A 24,690-nucleotide genomic window follows, 5' to 3' on the forward strand; every position below is an offset into this window, starting at 1 on the left:
TTCTTTTTCTTTACAATTGTGACCTACAGATGTATTACAAATATCAGAAGCGAGTGACTAAAAGATGCATAAAATGCAAGAAAAGCCTCAGTAATCGGGATGAGGGAGCTCCGCGGTGAAGCGCAGACACATCTGAAGCGTCTGCCGCCTGGCGGAGCGCACAGCGCGGTCAGCCTCCTCCCGCAGTCGCGCCGCTGAATCTGGATACTTGTCTCCTCTCAGCTGTATTTTCCTCCTCTCCACCTTTGTGCTGTGATCGGCTCTCCCAGTCTGTTTCTCACACCCACCCCGGTACCCCCCATCCGCACCCCTCCTCCTTCCCACCTCCATCCCACCCTACCCTACCCCATCCACCGCCACCCCCTCTCCTCCTTTTAGCATCTGAAAAGACCACTGAGTGAGAATCGATGGCGCAGAGGCCCGCTTGACAGGACAATAAACCACAAAGAAGGGGTGAGTTTTTTTTTCCCTCTCTTGGTTGTTTTTTTTGAATTGCGGAATTAACTCTAATGGCACAACCATAAGGGGATCGCTCGAGGCTGGCTGCGCGGAGATGATATTTTAACACACGGCATCTTTTGTTACCGCGATATGATTTACAGCAGGCGTCAGCTGCCGTGGTCCCACTCAGGGGGTGGGGGGGAGAGAGAAAAAAATATATATATATTTTTCTAAAAATAAATTAAAAAAAATATACCGTAAGGGGAAACCAGCGGCTCTGCATCCAGCATCGTTTGGGACATTAATTTCACATGAACACACATTCACCTTACGTAACCTATAAATGCATCACAGAATCCAAGAGAATAGCATGGCACTTGCCGCTGCAGCTTTAGATGAGTGTCGTTTGCCTGGATTTCATTGGGCGATGCGGTACCTTGAGGGTGTTAATGCGGTTGTCTCTTGTTGTAAACAAAAATATGTCAGCGGAATCGGAGAGGGAGGCTTGTCTTGTCTTTTTGAGGGACCTCCCCGGGAAATTGAGCGCAAGGCAGTGAGTAATGTTATAATTGGCTTGCTCTGCGCCGAGCTTTTCCACATTGCTTCCCTTTTCAGCCATGAGGAGAGGACAAGTCACATCCAAGGCGCAGGGGGAGCCGTCTATTTACAGCTGAGGCGCTCAGATCTGCCTCTCACGTCTGTGAGCGCCACAACAATAGCTTCCATTTTCCTCATCAGCCTCGGGCATAATCGATAGTAAAATATATATGTGTGTATTACACTATTGTTAGTGCAGATTTGGTCCAGTCTCCCAGGTGTCTGCTACAAAAATCACACCAGCACTGCCCACAGCTGAGAAGAAACTGATGAATCATATATTGATCTTATGTCTCAGCGTTCAGATGAGAATGTGTTTTGGCTGCTGATAACCTCAAGTGACCTGACAGCATGTGGTGGTCTGTTTGTGCCCCCCCTCCTTGCGTACAGCATCTTCACCGGCTACCCGCACCGTGAGACGCAGCGATGCCCCAGCAGAGGGAGGTCTCGTCTCCGTCCCGCCGCCTCGGCCTGGCATCCACCCGCCTCCAGACACTGATGCCCGACCACGACTTCCCATGAGGCCACCACCAGAACTCAGCTCGACCGCTCTGTATGGGGCCTCTCACATATGAAGTAGGTTCCTCTTATATATGGTATATGGGTGAGATACATCCATTGCTCATGTTTTACATCAGGACTATAAAATGGCCCAATAATTCTCGTTTTGAGATCAGGATAGATTTCTGGATTCAGTTTTTTCACGTTTCCTTGTGAAACATGTGACACTTTTACTCCTTCAAATTTATAAAAAGAAATATTTGTTAATTGAACCATTTAAAGACTAATAGCCACGAACATTACTTTATATTTTCTGATTATTGTGTGAGCTCTTGCATTGCAATATTGAAAAAGACACACACACACACAAAACACCGTTTAAATTTATAAAGAGTTATTAAATTATTCTTTTTTAAGTGGTGTTGAGCAGTAGTTCTTCAGGCTTAATGAAGGTCTTTGGATAGTAGCCTGTCACAAAAACCACATGTCATTTGATTCTTTATTTGAATCTATCAAAAATAAAATCTAGGATAACACAATTTGACTGGCATAAAACTGAAAACCTGGCAAACCTCAGCATGCTGTGCAGAGTGTTCTTAAAAAAATCTGAGGAAACTGAACAAGTGGAGGAAAAAGGAAGAAATGGCAGACCTAAAAGACAATCTACAGCACACAAGCAGTTCATGAAATTGCTTAAAAGTAGGAACAATTTTAGCAAAGACCTGGTTTAGGACCTGAGAGATGCATCCCTTCAGTTGATCCATCTATTGTTCACTGAAACCTTCCCAGAAATGGTCTCAGAGGAAGGGAAACAGGGATGTAATACTGAATAATGCCAAATTACACAGGAATTGGAGTAAAATTGGTATGTACAGAGGAAATCAGGACAGAGATACATCTTTAAAACAGTGTGGAGGCTCTCCATGGTTTGGGGCTGCCTTTCAGCCAGTGGTGTTGGAGATCTTGTCAAAATTTTAAATGCAGAAAAGCACCATCAGGTTTTTATACACCATGTAATACTATCTGGAAACACAAACACACACTGACAATGCAGCAGAAGCATATCTGGATAGGAAAAAAACTGACTGACTTCCCTAGAGCCCAGATACTGAAGCAGTGTGGGACAGAGAATGGGACAAAAGGGAACCGACATCCAAAGAAGCAGCTCTGAATGTCCTGCAAGAAGCCCCGAGGACTATTTCTGAAGACTGCTTAGAGAAAGCTTGCCTCAGAGAATTGAGGCAGTATTGAAAAATAAAGGTGATTATACTAAATAGTGACATATTTCCACATTTCAATAATTCACTGCACATAATTCAAATTGTCCTATTAAAATATGAAGAAATGAGGGGTGGCTTGAGACTTTTGCACCGTATGGAGAACAATACCAAAGCAAGGTTTAACAAAATGATTTAAAATATCTTTAAATTCATATAAATAATGCATGTGGGAATATGAAGCAACTTTACTTGGTTGGGTTTGCAAACTGAGAGCAGGAATATTGTTTGTAGTAGAGGTTCTTAGAAGTTTAGTTTACAAAGAGCAGAAGCTTAAATTCACAAAAGAAAATGTTTTTACCAGAGGAGAAGCCAATGTTCAAGTCCTGGGTAAAACCTATTAGGCAGATTGTTGAATAAGCTAATCTCTGGTTCTGCAGGAAGACGCAAAACCAGGAATTGCCATGGTCTGAACTATGTGTAACAAAGCCAAGTTTTTTTGGCATGTTTTATAGATTGTAAGAGTGTGTGGCCTCATTTCATTTCTACAGTTTTTAATTTTGTCATTAATTTGTTAATTATAATTTTTCCAGGCTAAAAAAAAGTAGAATGATGATTAAAATAAGTGTGGATGATGGACAAATAAACTAATTACTGTTTTACTGTCCCCGTATCCAGTCACATCTACTGAGTCATTTTCAGCAAATGTTGTCCACCCAAACTATCTCTCGTTCAAAAGCAGATTTAGCCACTTAACCGGCTGGGCTGTCCTTAAAACCAAGCAGCTTACATCAAGTTTCAAAATGTTCACTGTTTCCTTCTCTTCCTTTCAGTTGACATGGAGGATGAAGATGGGACTTGCCTACTTGATGTTTTGTGGTGAGTTTCTGATCTGTAATCGTACAGCAGGTAAAAAAAAGAAAAGAAAAAAACAGTCTCAAAAATATTTAAAGTACATAGATTATAATAAATGAAGCCGTGAATAAATACTCACTAGGTTATTAACTGATTTTTTTGTTCTTTGCCTTTGTAGTGACCCCCAAGCCCTGAACGACTTCCTTCATGGGACCAATGAGGTAACAAATACTTAAATAAAGGGACTCAAATGGGGGAAATAAATCAATAGTGCTAATGATGGGTTTGAGTTGGAAATATTTCTTGGCACATGGTACTGAGAGATGTCTGGAGGAGCGCAGAGAGTGTGAAAGGGACTCGTTATGTAGTACTGCGTGAATTTCTCAGCACGTTTGCGTGAGCCCGACTTAAAATTGGCTGATTTTATTCCACCAGCTGCAGACTGAAGACCTGCTCATTAACTCCTCCTCTGGGGAGCCCTCCCTCTTCACAGATGCCCCGGTGAGTGTCTGGATCCACAGCCAGTAGCGTCACAACAAACAGCGTTTTCCCTCAGGAGAATTGTGTTTTTCTCCCCTTCTGTGCTTGAAAAAGCTTCCTGTTAACTTGTGCTAATCACACAGTTCTCCCCTATTTTCACTCAGCTTCTTCTCTCTGTTGTCTACACCTTTCTGTTTACCTCCCACTGCTTCTTCCCCCAGAGTCCTGTCTCTCTGCTGGGAGATGGCAGGGACTCCCCAGACACGCCTCCGCCTGGATGTGTGGATCTGTCCTTCCTGGAAGAGGCCCTCCTGTCATCTCCAGAGGGTGGAGAAGACCCACAGGTGGTGCAGGGTGAGCCACCTGTGGAGGCAGCTTGTGAGGCAGAGAAGAGAGAAGTGGAGGAAGAGGAGGAGGCGGAGGTGGCATGTGATATCCTCCAGCAGAGCCTACAGGAGGCTGAGATCACTGAGCAGACCATGGCTCTGGAAGCAGGTCTGGCACAATCAGGGGAAAGCCTGTCCCTGTACTCACCGGCCCCTCTCCTTTCTCCACCCACCGCTCCATTCATTCCTAAATCTGTGACCTTGCCTGTGACCACGGCATTGCCCAGAGACACCCAGGCAGCAGTGGAGCCTCCCCAGCCCTCCCTGCTGGCTGTCGGGCCTGGATGTCCTTCTTTAAAGCCTGCCGCCCCTCCTCAGCTGATGGGGCTACTACCTGGAAATGTATTTCCTGCTCCTTCTCCAGAGACCTCCTTCTCTCTAAGTCCTGCCCAGGGCTCAAGTATGATCATCCACAAGGCTGTGCCGAGCGTTGCCAGTCGACCTCTTATAACTCCAACCCTGAGAGCAGCAGCAGCAGCAGCACCGAGCATCGTCCTGCAGCGCGCACCTCTTCCTATACAGCCCAAGTTGCCCATCAGCATTCAGCCCAGACTGGTTCAAATTAGCCCCAAGCCCTCTGGGCAGAAGCCCACTCCTGGTCTTACATTCGTCCCTGGGACTGCCTCACCAAACATTCTATTGTCTCAAGCAGCGGGCCAAAAGACTGTCGCTCCGCCACCGCAGCCCACCCAGCAGCTCCCCAAACCAGTCAGCCTGCAGCTGGTCAATCAGGGTGGCTCCTTTGTGCTCCAGCCTCAGGGACTATTCCAAGGCCAAAACCAGTTCCTTCTTCCGGGCCAGTGTCCTGTTACAATCTCCCAGCCTGTCAGTGCAGCACGACCGCTGCTGACACCCAGTCACCAAGGCTCATCGGTTCACAGCATGACCCCCTCCACTGGGCAGCTTGTAGACGGCTCTCAGATCTTAACTGTGCCCCAAAGACAGCTGAATTTCAGCCCTGTGTTCACCACCGCAGCTGGGCAGCTAGCGCTCCGCCAGGCCACTGTGCTTTCAGGACCTTTGCAGCTACAGTCAGCACCTGCTACTGTCTTCCAGATGCCAGCACAGCTGGCTGGAACCTATGCTCCAGGAGGGCAGGGGCAACGTGCCACCCTGGTCCACAGTCCTGCTCTTGGAAACCACATTACCTTGATCAACAGTTCAGGGGTGCTTCCCCCAGATCTTACTTCTATCTCAATCGTTAATGGCCCCTCAATGGTTCAGGGGATGCCTTTTGCTGCCCAGGGCCCAACTCCTCCGAGAGGAGTGACAGAAGGACAGCTAAACCTCCAGCAGGCCTCGGTGGTCCTGCTGCCAGAGAGAACTATTCAAGAAGAGAGGACCAGCTCTGAGGAGACTTTTCACCAGCTACAACAGGTGAGCTGTAACTGGAGTGTAGAGGCGCATGATGTGCATTAAGGAGCTTTTGGTGTAGATACTTACAAAGTAAAACTGAGTAGCTGCTTTAACATAAAGTAAGAACTTTGAACTGTCTGATTTCTTACTGTAGTAACACACGAGATGCCTCAAAATGCCTAAAATCCCATTTTGCCCACAGAGATTCAGAAAATATTCCCTCCATAAACACACCAAGTCTACACAGCTACATTTACATTTTTTATCTGTTCCTGAACTTAATTACCACACAATAATAATATAACTTTGATATAAAGACTTGATGGTCATTGTGCTCAATTACACAACCCAGTTTTATCTGACTCTAACGTCTCCTTCTGCAGCCCTATGGACACACTCTCCAGCACGTCTCTGTACAGCCCACCACTTCTGCAGGGCTGCAGTCCTCCTCTCCCCCTGTGGTTACAGTCCTACAGCCACCTCCCGAAGCACCTCTGGCCCCCGACCCTGCAGAGATGCCCAAACTCTTGTTGCCCCCATCAGATATGACCCAAGTGGTAGAGGAGGTGACCCACTCGATGAGTCAGAACCAGGCCTTTATGCAACATCTGCAACAGGTCAGAGCTCGAGCAACCCCCTGCGAATTTTACATTTACATGACAGCAAGAAAGTGCCGATTCTCATCAGTGAAGTGGATGTAAAAATATAAGCAACAGGCAGCTAAACGGTAGAATGTAATTTAAGGTCTAACTTTACAGTACAGAAAGTTTACAGAAAAGGACAAAATGATGGTGTATTAAAAAAGAAATTTCACTGATAGAAACAATTGATGTTATAATAACAAGCCCTGGGTGCAAGTATGTGATTATGTTTCAAATAGCTGCTGTTATTTGATAGACTTGCCTGTTTCCTGTGGAAGCAGGCTCACCAAAAACAAGGATTTGCCTGAAGTTTAAGGCTCAGGCAAACTGGAAGAACTTAGATAGGCGATACAGAGAGAAGTAAATGGATTGATTCTTATATAGCGCTTTTCTACTCTCAAAGCGCTGTATACAATGTGCCACATTCACCCAATCACACCCATTATCCTAAGCACTGACTCTAAACTGAGTGCTTTTCTAACAACATTCACACACTGATGGATGCATCGGTGAGCAACTTGGGTATCTTGGCATGCAGACTGGAGGAGCCAGGGATCGAATCACCAACCTTCGGATCAGTAGGTGACCTGCTCTACATCCTGAGCTACAGCCACCCCCAGGAAGTTAGACGACCTTTTTAAAGATGTGCAAAGTCAAATGTTAGATTTTTGAGTTTGCTGCTTTAAGGAGGGACTAGACCCCCTAAGTCACCCCTCTTTTCTAGCATAATTGTGGCCATAAACACTATAGGATTCAAATTACAAAAAGAACTCGCAATATAGCATGCTTGTTGTTTGTTACGTTCACTGGTGATGCAGAGGAAGAACTGAAAAGAACTGTAAATATTCATACCTTAGAGAACTTGGAGTCTTCAACTCTTCGGCCTGCAGCTCAGTCTCCTGGCGTTTTCTCAGTGCCACCATCTCCTAAACAGACATCACAGCAGGTCTCTTTACCATCTTGTGAACTTTCCCTTTCGATCTTGCCAAAAGTGAAGTTAAACAAATTAAAATAAAATGTGTGCAGCGCTTCTGGTATAGATCTGTAATGTCAAGTTGCCTTAAAACAATAGAGGCAATAAAGATGCAGTGGTGAAGATAATATAAAACGATCTAATTTGTCTGTTTCTGTATGATTCTTTCTACCACAGCAAGCACTTAGTCCCCCGATCACTTCTGAATTGTTGGTTGGAGCGCTGCCGGTGGTGCCAATGGAGTCGCTCACCTCACCAGTCACCAGTGACAGAGAGTCCCAACCTCAGACCCATGCAGTCTCCGGTCAGGACACCTGCACAGTGATGTCAGACCAGTGTGTTGAGGTTTCTCCGCTTCACTCGGACCCTGAGGATACGCCACTGATCTGCTCCCCCTCTCAGATTCAGGACACTGGAAGACCAGCAGCAGCAACTTTTTCCCCTCCAACCGGCCCTCAAATTGCTCTGCCAGGACCTGAGAATTCAGTCCCCCAGACTACAGCTTCCCAGCCACACAGTGAACCCCTGGTTCAGTACGAAGTCCCTCATCAGCTACAGGTATCGCAGGCCTTGTTTGCCCACAACCAGGTGCAGATCCAGTCATCTGTTTCCAAGCCTCTGCCCCAGGCTCAGGCCTCAGTTTCACGGCCCCACACCCAGGTCTCAGTTTCCCAACCCCAACTATCTGTTTCGCAGCCTCAGCCTTCAATCCATACTTCAATCCACAGCAGTCAATCCCCTCTGCCTGTCAGTGTCTCGGTGCCTCAGCAGCAGCCTAATCCCACAGCTGCATCTGCAGTTCTCTCCAAAGCAGGAGACGACTCTGCTGTCCAACAGCACACACAAAACAGTGAGTTATCTGCTAGTTGATAAATAATATGATTCTTAATTAGCTTCTTTTTTTATTGCCCCCACTATTGCTATCGCTTTTATTATCTTTCATTTCCAGTTAATTCATTATCATTATTGCTGCCACCACCTGTCATCCTTGTAATTCTCTCCTCTATCAGAGCCAACAGCTGCCTTGGCCGTGGAGAGTAAGGCATTTACTCTCGATGTCCATCCACCCTCTCCTGCAGCCCAGGGGGTCCAGGGGCCCCCTGCTCCCATGGAGTGCGCCCCCATCCAGACAAGTCAGCAGACGAACACCAAGGTGAGCGAAAGCTAATATCCAATTACTTGAAGTCTGATTTATTATTTAATTTAAAAAAAAAATGTAATTGTTATTATCAGTTAATATTATAATTATTTTGTCAGTGTATTAATTTCTTGCTATGTTTCTAAAACACTTAAATTCTGACCAGCGCCTTCATCATTTCATAATGTTCTTTCTTGTGATAATATGGTGTTTAGTAGGTTTAGTGCTATTAAAATCTGTAATCTACTCATAATTACTATACATAATTTCTCCTCTGTACTGAAATGAAAGAATAAAAGATGGCAAGCTTTGAAATTATTTGTTTAATACTGCAAATGTGTAGCGACTGACTTCAAAATGCACCCGCGTCTGTCGTTTTTAACTCGTCCCAAATGTTGTGCGTCTGCCAGCTGGCAGGTCCTCTGGAGCTGCAGAGAGAGGAGAGGCTCACACCAGCAATGCGCAGGCACAGGTAAGACAACAAACAAAGAACATTTCTGTACTGCTGAAAGTCGTCATGTAAGACGCTATAGTGTCTTTCAGATTTTTTTTCCTGGTGAATAACAGGAAACTGTCTGAAATGCAAAGTGTTGAAAATATAATGCAGTGGGAAATTATTGCAGACATATGAATGTTGTGTGTATTATGATGTATGCACTTTTGGCCATGTATCATTAGAACAGGGGTGTCCAACTCCAGGCCTCGAGGGCCTGTGTCCTGCAGGTTTTAGATCTCACTCTGGGTCAGCACGCCTGAATCAAATGATTAGTTCATTACCAGGCCTCTGGAGAACTTCAGGACATACTGAGGAAGTAATTTAGCCATTTAAATCAGCTGTGTTGGATCAAGGACACATCTAAAACCTGCAGGACACTGGCCCTCGAGGCCTGGAGTTGGACACCTCTCCATTAGAATAATGATTGTACATAATTCCTTAGAAGCATTTTTTTTTCTTGTTTGTTGGACTCTTATTGTGAAAATAGAGTGCAGTAAATAGTGATTCTACAAGCATTTTCTGCTATTGACAGGAAAGATGGGAAGTTAACACAAAGAGAAACTTCTGTCGCTTCTCTTGTTGTTGACGATGACGAGGTTTTGGAGTATTGGATGAGTATGCTATCTTACGTTGGTTCACACCAACTGAAGTGCGAGGCCTCGCATTTTAAAACATTGTATAATTTGATTTAAGTTCACTTTATATTCAGTTATTGATTGATCTACTTTAAATATGAAGTGAGGAGTTTAATAAGATTACATGACAATTACGAGTTATCTACACCAGTATCTCAGCTGATGGAGGAATCCAAATGGTGTATTGATAAAAGCTGCATTCAAACTGGAGGGGGCGGTTGTGGGCCCAAAGTGGGTTGTCTGCTATTTGCAAGGTCCGTGTTTAAATCCCTAGCTCCACTAGTCTGCATGTTGTAGTATCCCCGGGTAAGATACTGTACCTAATGTCGCCCCGAGTGCATCTATCAGCATCTGGTTTGAAAAAATAGGTTTGATAAGCAGCTTTTACTTAAAAGTGAGACAGTTTACATTTTATTCTACCAGTTGTCTGTGCTACCTGTGTGTTCGCCTCAGTATAGACAACACACACCAGCAAACATCAGAGTTTACTTGCATCACTGCACACACACGGCATAAACTCAATGCTGCACGGTTCAGAAAGCTTGCCCAGTGGGTGAAGCGGGTTCAGATTCTACATAATAACCCAAAGTTTCTCCCCTGAAGAGTTCACAGCCTGGTAGCAGCTCCCTATGTCTGCAGTGCATATATATGTGTGTGTCTTGTCAGCTCTGCACCTACTGTATAAAAAGGTAGAGGTTAATTGGCAAAATGTGCAACAGGTGTGCCAGTCACCTCACTTGGCACTGCTCCCTGAATCGCTCTGCCCCACCTTTCCTCCTGCAGCTGAGCCTCAAAACGACACAACATGAAACATAAAACATGAAGTTTCCTGTAAACTGGTAGTTTTCATGGCTCTTGAAGCTGATAAATGTAACAAATTTTTAAAAAAAACCCACGCTATTAGATGGTTCCACCTGTGTTTTGTGTCTTGTCCTAGTTCTTTTGTGCTGCAATAAACTACTGTAGGTTTAAGTTAACGCAGAGTTTTTATTAAACCCTTCAGGTTCCAGCAGCAGCTTTGTTTGGACCATGGAGCAGTGCAGGCTCCGCTCACTGGCCCAGCCTTCTCCACACTGAAGGACGCTGTTAAACACCTGCTGCCATACCACACCTGCGCTGGTCACCTGCCCACTCAGGATGACTTCAATTTAGGTTAGCTTGATCGCTGACTGATTACTGACCTAACCATATCCTGCACATAAATGTATCTGGAAGAAGAAGGGCCAAACTACTTTATAACTCAATAGGATGTAATTATTTTATCATATGAGTTATTAATGATGTTCCTCTTCACAGTGGACCAGGAGTTCGACACTGTGTCCGGTTTCCTGCTGAAACGCACCAAGGACATGGTCAACAAATACAGGCAGCTATTAGTTAGAGAAGCCCAGGTGAGACACCTCCTCTGGGGCGGTATTGCTTCAAAACCAAAACAATGTCTGGATGTTGAGTGACTCAGTTTGCTTAGTTTCAGATGTTGATTCTCTATAATCGTCTTCTCAGTACTGTTTGGATCTGTGTTTAAGGGGATTTGAACTTGTCTCCACAGCAGGAGAGTCCCTCAGCAGAGATGGTAATGCTGGAGCGTCTCTTTCTCCAGGCCGAGCGATACGCTCTAGCGGAGGACAGACGGCGAGCCCGCAGAGACCCGGGTCAGTGTCACAGCAGGATTAAAGAAGTACCGCCGCCTATTATTGTTACTATTATTAAAAAGAGGTTTGCTATGTGTGGGTGTGTGTTTGCCAAAATGCAGATGCCAGTGCTGAAGTAAATCTGAACCGGCAGGGAAAAAACGAATTAGTGAAACAAACTTATTAGCACTGCTTTTAACCTGCAAATTTGCTCCAGAGCAGCTCCCAGGTGTTAAGAAGTAATTAAATGGTGTAAATGCGGAGCAGGGTGTGCTGAGAGAGACTCAGCATGATGATGAAAAACACCGTTATGTTAATTAAACATTTGGAAAAGGGGCAGGAGGTTGTTGAAAGCTGTTACGAAAACTAAGACATCAAACTATTCGTTTCATGTCTGTTTGCATGCGCTCTCTTCAGGCGCACTGCTGCATTTTAATCTGGCAGTTCTATAGCTGGATTAAAACATTATGTTTTGGGGGTGAAGGCATAGGCAACTAAAAGCACAGCTTTGTGCATAATTAGAGAAATTTGTTTGGATAATTTTTTTATTCTCTATGATCTGATCCTTTAGACTTTTATGCCTGAAAATTCTTCATTTTAACAGCATGTCTATGTAGAATTAAACCAGCCAAATTGGATAATATTGTTCAATCAGCTCCACTTTCCTTTTTCCAGAGTCCTTTATGACAACTTTGGCTACGTCAGCGTCTTCCCCTCATGCCCACCCCTCTGGCAGCCCCTCTTCTCCCCCAGCCTGGACCAGACTGTCTGACAGGCCTCCGGGACTGAAGACCTACCGCTCCAGCTCGCGGGGGGCTCTCAGACTCACCATCAAGCAGGAGTCAGGCTCTCGTAAGGTGATCCACAACTCGGCCTACGATCCAGGACTCAAAAGGGACCACACGGGGCAGCTGACCAACGGTGGCGGGGCTGTGAACGAACGCCACTCTGAGGCACCCAACAGAGAACCCAAGCGTCCTCAGCATGACGAGGAGATGACCAACGGAGCTCCGCTCAGTAACACTGCTGAGCAAGTCTCACAGACAGCACCCGCTTCCGTAAAAAAAGTCCCAAATCCTCTTTCTATGCCAGAGCCGCAGGATGTGTGCTTTGAGTTGCCTCCCAGAGACGTCAGTGCTCCAAAACTGAAATGTTTCAGGGTGGATGCGTCCCCTCGGGCCGAGCAGCGGTTCAGCCCGCCGCCTCCGCCTTTCCAAGAGGACAACATGCTCAGTGAACATCTACAGAGTGCCATCGACAGCATACTGGAGCTTCAGCGCCTGCAGGGCCCCTCTGCAGCCCCGACAAGGGCCACGTCAGGCCCGTCATTGGACCAGGCTGTCACCAGCATCCTGGAGGGACACCTGTGAGGTAATCTGCATAGACAGGCATCCACACAGATCCTAAAACATCGCAGTTGAAGTAAAACAAAGGAAGGTGTACAAGACTTCTTACCTGTTCCCAGAAGGGTTTCAGATTTTACAGAAAAAGCGAGGAGAAAAAAAGTTAAGAGGCACTATAAGCAGATGCATACCAGACAACAGCACTATCTATAGTCCGATAGATGTTAGATACTTCATTTTGATGTACGTTTGTGGAAAAAAATCTATTTGAATAGGAGCTATATTGTTTCAGTGGTAGTTGAGTCATTCAGAGGTTTACGACACTGGTGTAACCTTCATCAGCATATAGTATATAAGTAATAGTGAGGCAAACGAAAACGTGGAGTAGACTGAGATTATTCAATAGTTTTTTATAAGATTTCTTTCGAAAATGTGAAGTTTTCTTTTGCATAGTGCCAAGCTTCCAGGGTATTTATTTTGATAATCTGTGCCAATTGTGTTTTGCGCAGCGAAGGTGTGCGTGCGTGTTTTCCTTTGGATTGGTTTGCGTGGATCAGATAAGTGCGTGTGTGTTTGTGAGTGAGAGTGAGAGAGAAGACATTGCATCCTGCTATGGGACAGTACAAAAAAAAAAAACAACAAAAAAAATATATACAATTCCCGCAGGCTCCATCATCTCGGCTTAATGAATGAAACTCCAAAGAATTTGTGCTACATCCTGAATACACCAGCAAACGTCCGTGTTGTGTCTCTTCCCACAAACTGGAGTGCGTCCTTGTTATAGCAGAAATAACCCGAGGGGGGTTAAAATACATATTAGGCAGTTATGCTTTGTTATTTTTCATTTTTTGGACCCTTGCTGTCACTTGTGCTAGAGTCTTAACTGTGAAAAATCTCTAGTTTTCTGTGCGTTTTCAGAAACGATAATGGTTTCCCATACTGTATGTATTAACATGCAAGCAATAATAAGTTGGGGTTGTTGGGAGCAGTGGTGGTGCAGTGAAGACGAGGAGATGACAGATCTTTGCCTGTTTTGCTTATCGGTGTCATTGGATGAGAACAAAGATTATTTATCATTGACTAAGATGCTTATGCCATCATCAAAGCCCGTGTAGTTTAGAAATTGTGTTTCTAACATGTTTTAAGGGCTTTGAGGGTACTTAACTGCAAACGTGACCATGAAAATGTCCATTTTAGGGGAAAAAACCCACCAAAACAGACAAACTGTACAGATATTGAGCCTCTCTGCATCGTCAAACAGCCTTTGACCAAAAACTAGAGGAACCATCCGCTTCTCATCTCTTTGTTCTCTTTGTTTCTAGCCCGCTGTCCTAAAGCTGGAGCTTTATTTTACCGCAGCCGTCGTGGAGCAATATATGATTTTTGCGACATCTTATGTTAATGTGACAATCTTATTGGTCTGTGTGAAGGTGTGAATTCTGGTCATTTTGGGGTCATTTGTAACAGCTGTACGACTCTCTCCCTCGTGAAACGCGTGCAAGATGTTCCTTGTGGATTTTTGCCTAGAAGGTCGAAACGTACAAGCGGCAAATAGTCTCCTTTTTTTGTGATATTACATGAAAATTTGTTTTAAAATTTTGCTTTTGCAAATCCCGTAAGGGATCAAGGTTTGACTTGCAAATTGGAATTGTCGAGAAAATGCCTTATTTTAATTTCAGTGTACCTGAATTGGAGAAAAAAGCTGATTAATGTAGTGTTTTTGAATACTTTTGAATAACATCTGGTGTTCTGAAAATGAAAATAACTTGTCCCTTCAAAGAAAAAAAAGAAAAAAAGATCCAGAGATTTGGGGCTAAATCTGAAACTCATTTCTTGAAATGTATTGTTTGGTTTCTTTTCTTTCTTTTTTTTTTATCTGTAAAAAAAAAAAAAAATTGTCTTTTGTCGCAGTGAACAAAAGGAGTTAAATATGCAGTAATTTAGTGTTGAAACTCTGCGGGATTACAAGTGGACACACACAAGAGGATTCACTAAGGACTCTAAACTTTTAAAGTTTCCTGCAAAAAGGTTAGAAGTGAAACCATGTATATGCTTGCCAACATAGACCGTATATAAAGGACGGACATGGGCAATTTGACACGATGCACTGTTTGTGAAGCCTTATTTTCTTAAGCCTCTAGCTGAGTGTTTTTGTTTTGTTATTTTTAACCCAGGTACCACAACATGGGAGAGATCTCACTGTGAAATATAAGACAGGGACTGATTTGGCACCCTATGATTGCTAATTGGGATGATTACCTAAAGTTAAGACCATAAATTCATCAGGAAAGTGTTTACTGGAAGCAGAAATCAAGGAAGCTGAGGACCATTTTCTAAGTAAAAAAAAAAATAAATAAATAAAAAAAAATAAATAAAAAGGTTTTCCTTAGTCAAAATTTCAGATTATTGCCTCAAAAATTTCTTTTGACATTGAAGTTAGGATAACCTCAAATTTTCAGTGGCAGAAAGAAGCTTCTACACTTTTCCAATTGACTTCTGTACAAGCAGACCTTTTTCACAAGCACAAGAGTCGCCCCCTGCAGGCCACTGAAAAGAAAAAGAAAATGCAGGTTTAAGGTGCTTCTGCAGTGAGCCTGAAACTACAGCCTTCTTTTATATACAGTCTATGTATGCTAACTTAGCATGAGGCCTAGCAGAAACAGCTAGCCTGGTTATGTCCAAAGGTAAATGCCTACCAGCGCTGCTAAAGCCAAGTTAGCAGTCACCTTTCAAAGTAGTTCCCAAAATTCATTAAATAGAATACCCCCAATTAAAAGCAAAGGCTTTCTAATAACTTAAACTGAATCTTCAGGTGTGTTTCCACCCTCAGAGGTTTTCACTGTAATGCAGTAAAGATGTCAGAGTGTTTTTCATAACACAGGATTGCACTCTTTATCACCGCTAGACTTCTTCAAAGGGTAATTCCACCAAAATTTACTTCAAGAAAAAAAATGAAATAATTCCCCAAAGTCAGTCCATGTTAATAAATCAAGGGCACCCAAGAAATGAAAAGTCAACTTTGATGGAAACCCCTTGGATGAAGCAGCATCATGTGCCATTGTTATTGTTGCAGTGTCAAACACTGACCGTTAGAAATATGCTTAGTTTGTCAGCGTCTTAGGATAAAGGGATTCTGCATGTTGAGCCATTTTATTTATTTATTTGTAAATGTGTTTTATTTAATTTTCCTGACTGAACTGTGAAACCAGGGGAGCTCATAACTAATTCAACTTCAGATACAAAACATTTGACTGACAGATTGTTTCTGATGCCAAAATCAAGAGGCCTTAATTCAGCAAAACTAGATTGTAGAAAAAGAAAATCCACTTAAAGACTCCTTTGACCTGAAAGTCACGAGTGATTCATATATGAAATGTTAAGAAAACCACTTTTGTACTCATTTTTACAGACTATTTATTAAACTGTGATTTTGTAAGAAATAAACAAATGAATGTGGCTGTGTCTTGTTTCGGGGGGTGGGGAGTGGATGGAGGGTATAGGTGTGTTCAATAACTCATAAGATTAATAAACATCACTTATTTACTGTATCATTCACAGGAAAACATGAATAAATATAATGCAGCTGCTTCCATAAGGTAAATTTCTTATACTCTAAAGCTTTGCAGAGGGTTAAATCTTGTAATTTATCTTCATCACGTCCAAGTTGGCAGCTTTTCTTTACTGTGCAGTTTGGATTCTGTGAAACGACGTCGCTGTTAAACTGAAACGAGCTCATGTCCCGACACAGTCTCCGGTTAGGTTTAGGGGTTAAGAGGCACGTTCATACGTGCCATGGAGAGGTCCCAGCCGTCCGGAGAATCGGCACCACGACATAAGCAGGAGTTTAAATAAATGACCAAGTGAAAAACGCCAACTGTACTTACATTTTGTCTCCCCTGCTGCGACAAGTGTACAAAACCACAGACGCAATACATTCAGGCCCAGAAACACCTTGACTAACTCATCTTTGAAAAAAGGAAATAGAGCAAAGATGGATTTTATCTTCATGGAATTCCCAGGAAAAATCAGTTATCATCTATTGACCTAAACCAGACAACAGAATGAAAACTTAAGCTGGACGGAGAGCCAAATAATTTAAGGTCCCATAAAAACAACCATCTCTCTGCAAAGCAAATCATTCATAATAAGCTGCTGACCCACAGGGGGTGGAGCTGGAGGTCAATAATTGTAGGGGGGGGAATAAAGTAGCAGGCAGCAGCCTTTTCTAAAAATCTGTTCAAGCTTTATGATTGTTTGGTTTTTTTGGGGTTTTTTTTTTTAAATAAAAAAAGTCCACATGCGAACAACGAGTCCACGACATTGTAAGGTTAGTGTTTTACCTAGATTTCTCTCCACAGGTAGGGTCAGTTACTCTTACTAGCATTTGGCATCAATGTTCTTTGCCCAGTGGGGTCCTGACAGCAGCCACATACTATAACATTTCCATCCCTGCTGCTCAATTAGTGCGTTCACGCGCTCACTAAAAAAAGCAAAAGCAGGTTGGAGAAACTGATGGAGTGGCTGTTGAGTTTCAAAGTAAAAGAGTAAAATCCAGGTTTCCTATCCAGGTGCGAGGCTAGTCGTGCCCTTTTTGGAGATGGAAAGTCAGTTGAGTTTAATGGGCAGGTCCTCTCCGTATTTGCGAAGTAACTTGCTGTGATTGTGATCGATGGACCACAGAGGAGGGAGGTGGCGAGGCTGCATGGTGGTGAGGAAATGCTGCCTCCAGCGACGCTCCAGGACCATCAGTCCCCGCAGGCCTTGCTCAGCGTGTGCTTGCACCAGCTTCAGACCGTGAGGCACGTACGCCTCGTTTAAAATCCTTCAGAGGAGAGAGGAGCGGTCAGAGTGAGCGCAGACTAGCAAAAACGATCATGATACACTACATGCAGCTGTTTAAACGTACAGTGATGATTAGGACTCAACCAATAATTTGGTTCACTGAGTGGGCTGTTAAATTATGAATGCTTCTTAGCATATTTAAACTGGGAACTAAGTAAAGTTAAATGTGACTGTACACTTGTGTTTCACTGTGCCTGTGATTGGCAAGTACACATCTTTGCACAAGTGGTTCACAAAAAGTATAAATAAATTCCTTATTCGTCTTACATCTGTGCATTTTTCTGTCATTTGACCACTTAAATCTCTGGACTTGTTGTCCTGTTGCATGACACCGTTTCAGCCTAGTTTTAGTTATTGGACAGATGGCCTCACATCTGACGTTATTTAGTATACAGAGAAGTTCATGGTTGACTCAGCGACTGTAAAATCCTCAGGTGTTGGGTCTGTAAAACAAGCCCAAATCATCACCCCTCCACCACTGCGCTTCATAGTTTGTACAAGGTATTTGTGTCAATATTGTCCATCGATTATGGACAAACATCTCCCACTTTAGTCTCATCTATTCAAAGCACACACTTTGTCTTGTAGTTTTTTCAGATGCAACTTTGCAAACCCAAACCATGCGGCCACGTTTTTGTTAGCGAGAAGAGACTTGCTCCTGACTGTCCTTCCAAACAAGCCATACTTGTTCTTTTTTAATTGTCCTGTCACAGCTTTAACATTCAACATGCCAACTCAGGCCTGTAGAGTCTGAGATGTAGCTCATGGGTTTTTTGTAGTCACTGCTTTGTTACATCAGCAGTGCTCAGCTTTACTTAAAACCTACACGCTAAAGTATTAAAATAATTTAAGGTATCATTAAGACACAACCATAACTGAGGTGTGATCACGTATCAGTTTAAACTCACTTAGTCTCCAAATTGGCCGCTTGCTGCAGCGCTTCCTCTGTCACCTCCTCTTCGTCATTCAAATTCAGGAAACTCTTGATTAAAGCCTGCAGCTCCTCTCGCCGTTGTTCGGGGAGTCCTTCCCCGGCAGTGAGCAGAGCCCGAGCCGCCGAGCGTACTTTCCGTCGATCAGAGTCCTCAAAGATCCGAACTCCCTCCTCGCAGCCCTGAGGGGCAGAAAACTCTTCAGCCAGCTGCTGTTTCAGGAAGCTGTCGTGTACATTGGAGGCAGCGTGGCAGCTGGTGCACAGCAGCAGGATGTCATGGGAGTTGTGGTCCTTCATCTCTGTGGGAAAATGCCGTCTGTACTCATGCGGCACAATATTTTTTCTTAAGGATCAAACAAAGATGCATGTTAATCACGTCTGCAGTTGGTGGCACCACAAAATAAGACATTTATACTTAAACAGCACAAATCTGTGCATTTAGCAAGGCAAAGGATCATCTGAAGTTCAGAAAAAACTGCCATTTGTCAAGCAAATTTGTTTGTTTTATTGGTTCTGTGCTTGAGATCAGACAAGCAGAACAAGTTCTAAGTAAACTTTCAATATAAATCAACTGCAAAGCGAATAAGTGTGTCAAACCTGATGTAAGAATCTGCTTTTCCACAGACCACACAGAGATTCTCCTTGGCAGTCAGGTAGTAATCCTGCTGCGAGTCAGGACGTCCCGACGGCTCAAACAGCAGCCTCACAATAAAAGGCTCTTCACTCTCGAGCACTGCATCACAAACAGAACAGCATCGGGTTTTCAGGCTATTCTTTGAACCTCACAGGGATGCAAATGCATGACAGTATTTACAGAGTTTGAGAAGAAAAAGCAACAAAACAAAAAACACATTGTATAGTTCACACTATTAATACTAATACACTTTTTTAAAATGCATAAATATATACACTTTATACTGGTGACCACTAGTGCTACTCCAGAGCCTTCCAGTAGACACGTCATTGACCTTCTCTTTGAGAGAGTCAACTCTCATAGTAAGTCCTTTAGTATATACAAAAAACAAAACTAATTACAAATACTGCATATTCATTTAAGAGTTTTTCATAGTCAAATCCTATTTGAAATGCTGCCGACAAGCGTGACACTGTGCACCAGGTATAACACGACAACTTACTGAGTAAATCTAAACCTCAGAAACCCTACGATGTGGTCTGCAGCAACCTGATTAATATTTAAGCATCTAATTGCAAACATTGATACTTAGAATAAGCATCAGAACCAATAAATAACCAACTAAATGTAAAGCAACAATAATTTAAAAATGAAATTAGAAAGACAGGAAAGTAAAACACAGGATATTCTAAGGAGCTGTTGCAGGAGCAGCAACGCACGTCAAGTCTGGCTGTTTAAAGAGAGTCACTGAGAGCCAAGAAAATAAAGAGAGATCTGTGCAGCTGCTGCAAGGAGTGAGACTCAACATGAAAGGGAAAAACATTTAGGTTGTACTTAGGACAGCTGAAAGGCAATAAAGAGGGTTTTATCCAGCATACCTCCTATTCCTTTATCAAGGTACCATTTGGCTTTTTTCTTGTCACAGGTACACAGGGGTTGGCCATCTGGTGCATGGAGGAAACAGTTATCATAGAGGGGAGATTTCCTGGAACAGGCAGAGAGAGACAGTATAAAGCAGTTTACATTCATATTTTCCTGTGCAAACAATGCCCCAAACTCACTGTACAGTAAGAGCGGAAAACAAACAACTGCTCATCCTCATCTAAGAATGAGCTTCTTTGTCATTAATAACACTCACCTGGCAGAATACCCGGCACCCAGCGATTTCCTCTTGTGATTCTTTCGAGGGTCTGAGACTTGCTGATCTCCAGACTCTGGGTTTTCATAGCCTAACGACCTGGCCCTCCTCTTCCTGTCTCCATCACCAGCCCTGTCATCTCTATCTCCTTGGCCCTTGAACGGCACATCGACCAGACCCTGGCAGCGGGAGGCCAGCTCAGAGTAAGAGCTCCCACTGGAAGAGGCGGGACTGGCTTCAGACTGAAAGCCAAGGAGATGGAGGAAGAGAGCAATGGAAACCTGGGCATCTCTAGCAGCATAAGTCATCTGGAGCGAGCAAAGGGGTAAAGAGAATTATTTTGACAATACATGTTTTTGTTCGATTAGTTTGGCATGGCAGAAGAAACCAGCGTCTTGTCTGTACAAGTATAGTATTTGCAATACAGTAAGATCCCCACCTGCTCCTTTGTCAACTGATCTGCTTCCCAATCACTGCAACGCACCTCTGGAGATTTGTCTAGAGAGATTTTCAACACATCTGCTGCCAGTGACTTCAAACTGAGGCCGTTACTTACTGAAGTTTGCCTAAAAGAGAGAAAGAAAAAAAAAAAAAAAAAAAAGGAAAAAGTAAGGGTGTATTTGCAATTGACACAAATAGTTTAAATTATAAGCAAGAGCAGAATTATTTTTACTTTTGTCGCAAGGCAAGGTGACGCAGGTCAACCGTACACGTCAGCGACAAGCCGTAGTCCCGTGTCAGCCGCTTGCCATCTTCGTAGCAACCAACTCCCACTTTAAGAATGTGTGGGTTTCTGAGAACTTCCATTAAGGTGTGCGGGAAAGGCTGCTGACTGCTGCGAAACGACAACAGCCTCACCAGGATGCACAGACCCGAGTAAGAGGCCATCTGTAGCAAGGAGACCACAGCGGCTTTGCCTTTAGCAGACACCTGTATCCAAACAACAGCAGCTGGGTCAGAAAACACAGAGACAGTTGTGTGAGGTGATGATAATGGATGATGCTTAAAAGGGAAGAAATCCACCACAATTGTGAATGTCAATGTTTTGTAAAGCTCAAGGTGTTTGGTTGTTGGCAAGAACAAAAGGAGGGGGTTTATGCATCTACACCAATGACACCTGGTGCACTGAACTGTAGACAACCATTGTCCCCCGGATTTGGAATATTTGACTGAAGTGCAGACCCGTCTACATACCTCGGGAGTTTACGGTTGTCATGGTAACGGCCGTGTATGTACCACCCGATGCTAATGCTAACTCTGCCATGGAGGAGCAATCAGCAGAATTCCCATCCAAACGCAGTGCACATTATAGCTGGGGACTTCAACCATGCTGATTTAAGGTCAGTATTCCCCAGATTTGAACAGCATATTAAATGTGCAACGAGGGGAGAAACCCCCCCCCCCCCCCCACACTGGATAAAGCCTACAGCAACATCCAAAAAGGCTTGTGCACATAGACACAATCATCCAATGGAGCTCTAACATCTCTGCAGTTTTAAAGAAGGCCCAACAGCGTCTCCACTTTCTGAGAATCCTCAGAAAAATGGACCTGAAGAAGGAGCTGCTGACTGTCTTCTACCGCTGCTCCATTGAAAGTGTGCTGACATATTGCATCGGTGTGTGGTTCTCCAGCTGCACCACAGCACACAGAAAGGCACTCCAGAGGGTCATCAATATGCCCCCCCCCCAAAAAAAAAAAATCAAAATCATTGGACATCCTCTTCCCTCCCTGAAAGACCTGTACAGTACTCGCTGTCTCAAGAGGGCGCGCAGCATCCTCCGGGACTGTACACACCCAGGACACCGGGTGTTTAAGCTGCTGCCGTCTGGCAGGAGGTTCAGGCTGCTGAGGACCCGAACAAATAGACTCAAGGACAGCTTTTACAACAGGGCAATAGCCCTAATCAATGCAAATAGCTGACCTGACTGGCTACCTACCTGGACTTTTTTTTTTTTTTTGGGGGGGGGGGCGGGCAACGGTAAAAACAGTAACATATATATTATTATATTTCTAACAAGGTGCAATAACAATTAATGGGCAATAATAACAGTGTGCAATACAAATACACTTATTCTTCTTTTTTATTACTAAGTTAATACACTGTGTTGTGTTTGTGTTGCGATGTGTCGTATTATATGTAGTGCTGACGTAGGACAGTTTTCCAATTTTACTGTACTGTGTATGACTGTGCAATGACAATAAAGAGTTATCTTATGTTGTTGTCAGCTTTTAGGGAAAAAGTCGGAATTCCTCACAACCTGAACCCTGAACCCCATGGCCAATTATTCTTCTACATTTAGGTGGATTTTTCTCCTTTTTTAAAAAAAAAAAAAAAAAAATGGAAAAACATGCAAAAGGTATTTCTTACGGCGGAGGTCTTTACCCATTCGCAGTCAAATCCCAGCACAGGGAAGACTGACAGTTCTTTTTGCATTATTGGCCACAACTGCTGCCACTCTTCTTCAGAGGTCACAATCACTGGTTTGATTCCCAGCAGGTGATCAGAAGACGGGATCCGGGCAGGAAGTGTGGTCTGGCACTGTACAGTCTGAAATTCATCCTTTACATCATGTGGCGGCTGTATGCACTCCACAGCTGTGACCTCTGTGGCCTTTTCCTCAAGATTGTGCAAGGAATCTGCGACCTTCTGGATGGAAGGTAACCTTTTCCTTTTTGTTCGATACACCCGCCATATGAGCAGCCCTCCCAAGGTTGCCCCTAGTACTGCCGTTACGACAGCTGTTAAAGGTCCTCGATGAGACATGGTGACTTGTAATGATCCTAATCAGTCTGAAGTTCAAACCTAGAGCCAAAAACACAGTAGAAGCAGTGAGTGAGACGATCTGCAAGTTTCATTCAGCTTGTCTGTTAAAATAAATTGAAAACAAAACAAAAAACAACAACACCAAAAACAAAGGAGAGATGACCTACCTTTCCTGCATCAGTGAACCCAGCTGTTGCAATTTAGACAGACAATGCGCATCTTTGGAACAAAACCAGCAAAGACAGGTTATTTTATAAATACCCTTCATAAACAGATCTTTGTCTAGGTTTTATACTGTCTTACAGCAGACAGATAATCCTCACACCATCAATCTCTGCCCATCAACATGCAAAATCCAGAAAATCGTTGGCCAAGTTAATCATGTTTGGTTATTTTTTTATTCCTAGAAGCCAGACTTTGTAGTAAATTTTAAGCACTCTTGAGCCATTGTTGTCCAATCTTTAAGGTAATACAAAGTTTTAATTTAGACATTAGCTGCATTTTACTCATTTTCACAAGATTTTGATCTACCATTCAATGCCATCTAAAAAGGATCTTTTTGGCAACGGCTTCATTTTTCAGTATGACAATCATCTGAAACACACTGACAATGCAATAAAAACATACGTGGATAGAAAAAAAACTAAACAACGGAAAACTAGTAGTCACGTTTTGTCCTTAACGTTATTGAAGCAGTGAACACTTGAACACCACGCAGCCAAAATCCAAATACGAGCTTTGTATGTCCTTCAAGAACAAAACTTTGTCTGAAGAATATTTAAATAAATGACAAAAAAACCCTGACTAAGACAGTTCCGAATTTACTTAAGAATAAAGGTGCTCAGACCAGATACTGTCTTCCAAGCAATACGTGTTACAGTAAACATTTGCTCCCATTTTCCTACAAAATAAAAAGAAATGAAGCGTGACTCATGTATAGTTAGTAGCTGCAGCTCTTGATGGTAATCCTGCCATTATATATTTACACATGTCCTTTCGGGTCCTAAAACAGGATTAGGATTATTGGGGAAATTGGGGGACAAAACAAGGGCGAATTTAGCGTAACATCGGTCAACTTAGCTGACACTGGTTTGTAAGGATAGGCTAGAGTTATAAGATCACTGCAAAGCAAAAAACAGAGTTATTGTTAGTTGTTACAAAGAGCAAACACCTCTCGATCAGGTGAGTAGCCAGCTGTTACTATACCGTTTGTTAACACAACTTTTGCTAGCTTCCCTCTGCGACGTAGCTTTAGCAGAAATAAACATCGATAAATTCAGTTCTTCAAATGTCTATCACTTTTAAATGCAAGGCGTACCGCGAATTACGTTCTGCCTCTAATCCCGTTTAGTGTCCTCCAGTTTAGCCAAAGCAAAGTTTAATCAACGTTAGCTTGGTTAGCTGCTGGAGCTAACCGGTTAGCTTCTGAGCTCTTCAGCCCCAATACGTCCTTTAAATGCAACCTGGACGCTAATTTTTAAGCGCAAAGTAGCACACGTACATGCCATCCCGCGTATTCTGCAGCTTACCTTTACACTTTCGAACAACACAACGCCTCTTTATCTCACATGTACACTTGTTTGCTGCGCTCGTCCATCTCTTCCAGAGTGCATTTATATGAAGCTGCAGCGCCACCTGTTGGGGGGATGGACCAATAACACAAGAGACCACTGGAGCCCATAGAATT

At 43.4% G+C, this 24,690-nt stretch overlaps 2 protein-coding genes across 4 annotated transcripts; one reads left to right on the forward strand and one right to left on the reverse strand.

Moving 5' to 3' along the window:
* The first annotated feature begins 362 nt into the window (after positions 1 to 362).
* si:ch211-168d23.3 (BRD4-interacting chromatin-remodeling complex-associated protein) lies at positions 363 to 16,146 on the forward strand. Of its 2 annotated transcripts, none has more exons than XM_006798613.2 (14): positions 363 to 453; positions 1,429 to 1,614; positions 3,590 to 3,635; positions 3,790 to 3,832; positions 4,047 to 4,112; positions 4,313 to 5,854; positions 6,217 to 6,450; positions 7,625 to 8,297; positions 8,458 to 8,600; positions 8,996 to 9,057; positions 10,720 to 10,868; positions 11,013 to 11,107; positions 11,266 to 11,368; positions 12,023 to 16,146. In XM_006798613.2, exons 3-14 carry the CDS (start codon positions 3,595 to 3,597, stop codon positions 12,715 to 12,717), a joined length of 3,846 nt encoding a protein of 1,281 aa, XP_006798676.2. In that variant the 5' UTR covers positions 363 to 453; positions 1,429 to 1,614; positions 3,590 to 3,594; the 3' UTR covers positions 12,718 to 16,146. The 2 variants fall into 2 exon arrangements, with proteins under 2 accessions (XP_006798676.2, XP_006798677.2); XM_006798614.2 differs by lacking the exon at positions 363 to 453 and adding an exon at positions 946 to 994.
* On the reverse strand, positions 15,765 to 24,618 carry exd2 (exonuclease 3'-5' domain containing 2). Of its 2 annotated transcripts, none has more exons than XM_035911141.2 (10): positions 24,533 to 24,618; positions 23,171 to 23,222; positions 22,608 to 23,042; positions 20,912 to 21,168; positions 20,678 to 20,804; positions 20,239 to 20,546; positions 19,979 to 20,085; positions 19,064 to 19,199; positions 18,441 to 18,809; positions 15,765 to 17,512 (listed from the first exon to the last, which is right to left on the reverse strand). In XM_035911141.2, the coding sequence occupies exons 3-10, from the start codon at positions 23,001 to 23,003 to the stop codon at positions 17,296 to 17,298; spliced, it is 1,917 nt and encodes a 638-aa protein (XP_035767034.2). In that variant the 5' UTR covers positions 23,004 to 23,042; positions 23,171 to 23,222; positions 24,533 to 24,618; the 3' UTR covers positions 15,765 to 17,295. The 2 variants fall into 2 exon arrangements, with proteins under 2 accessions (XP_035767034.2, XP_006798678.2); XM_006798615.2 differs by having other exon boundaries at positions 15,767 to 17,512; positions 22,623 to 23,042.
* Positions 24,619 to 24,690: the final 72 nt, after the last annotated feature.

The sequence above is a fragment of the Neolamprologus brichardi genome, chromosome 19, assembly GCF_056152115.1.
Source record: "Neolamprologus brichardi isolate AB-2024 chromosome 19, ASM5615211v1, whole genome shotgun sequence".
NCBI lineage: Eukaryota > Metazoa > Chordata > Actinopteri > Cichliformes > Cichlidae > Neolamprologus > Neolamprologus brichardi.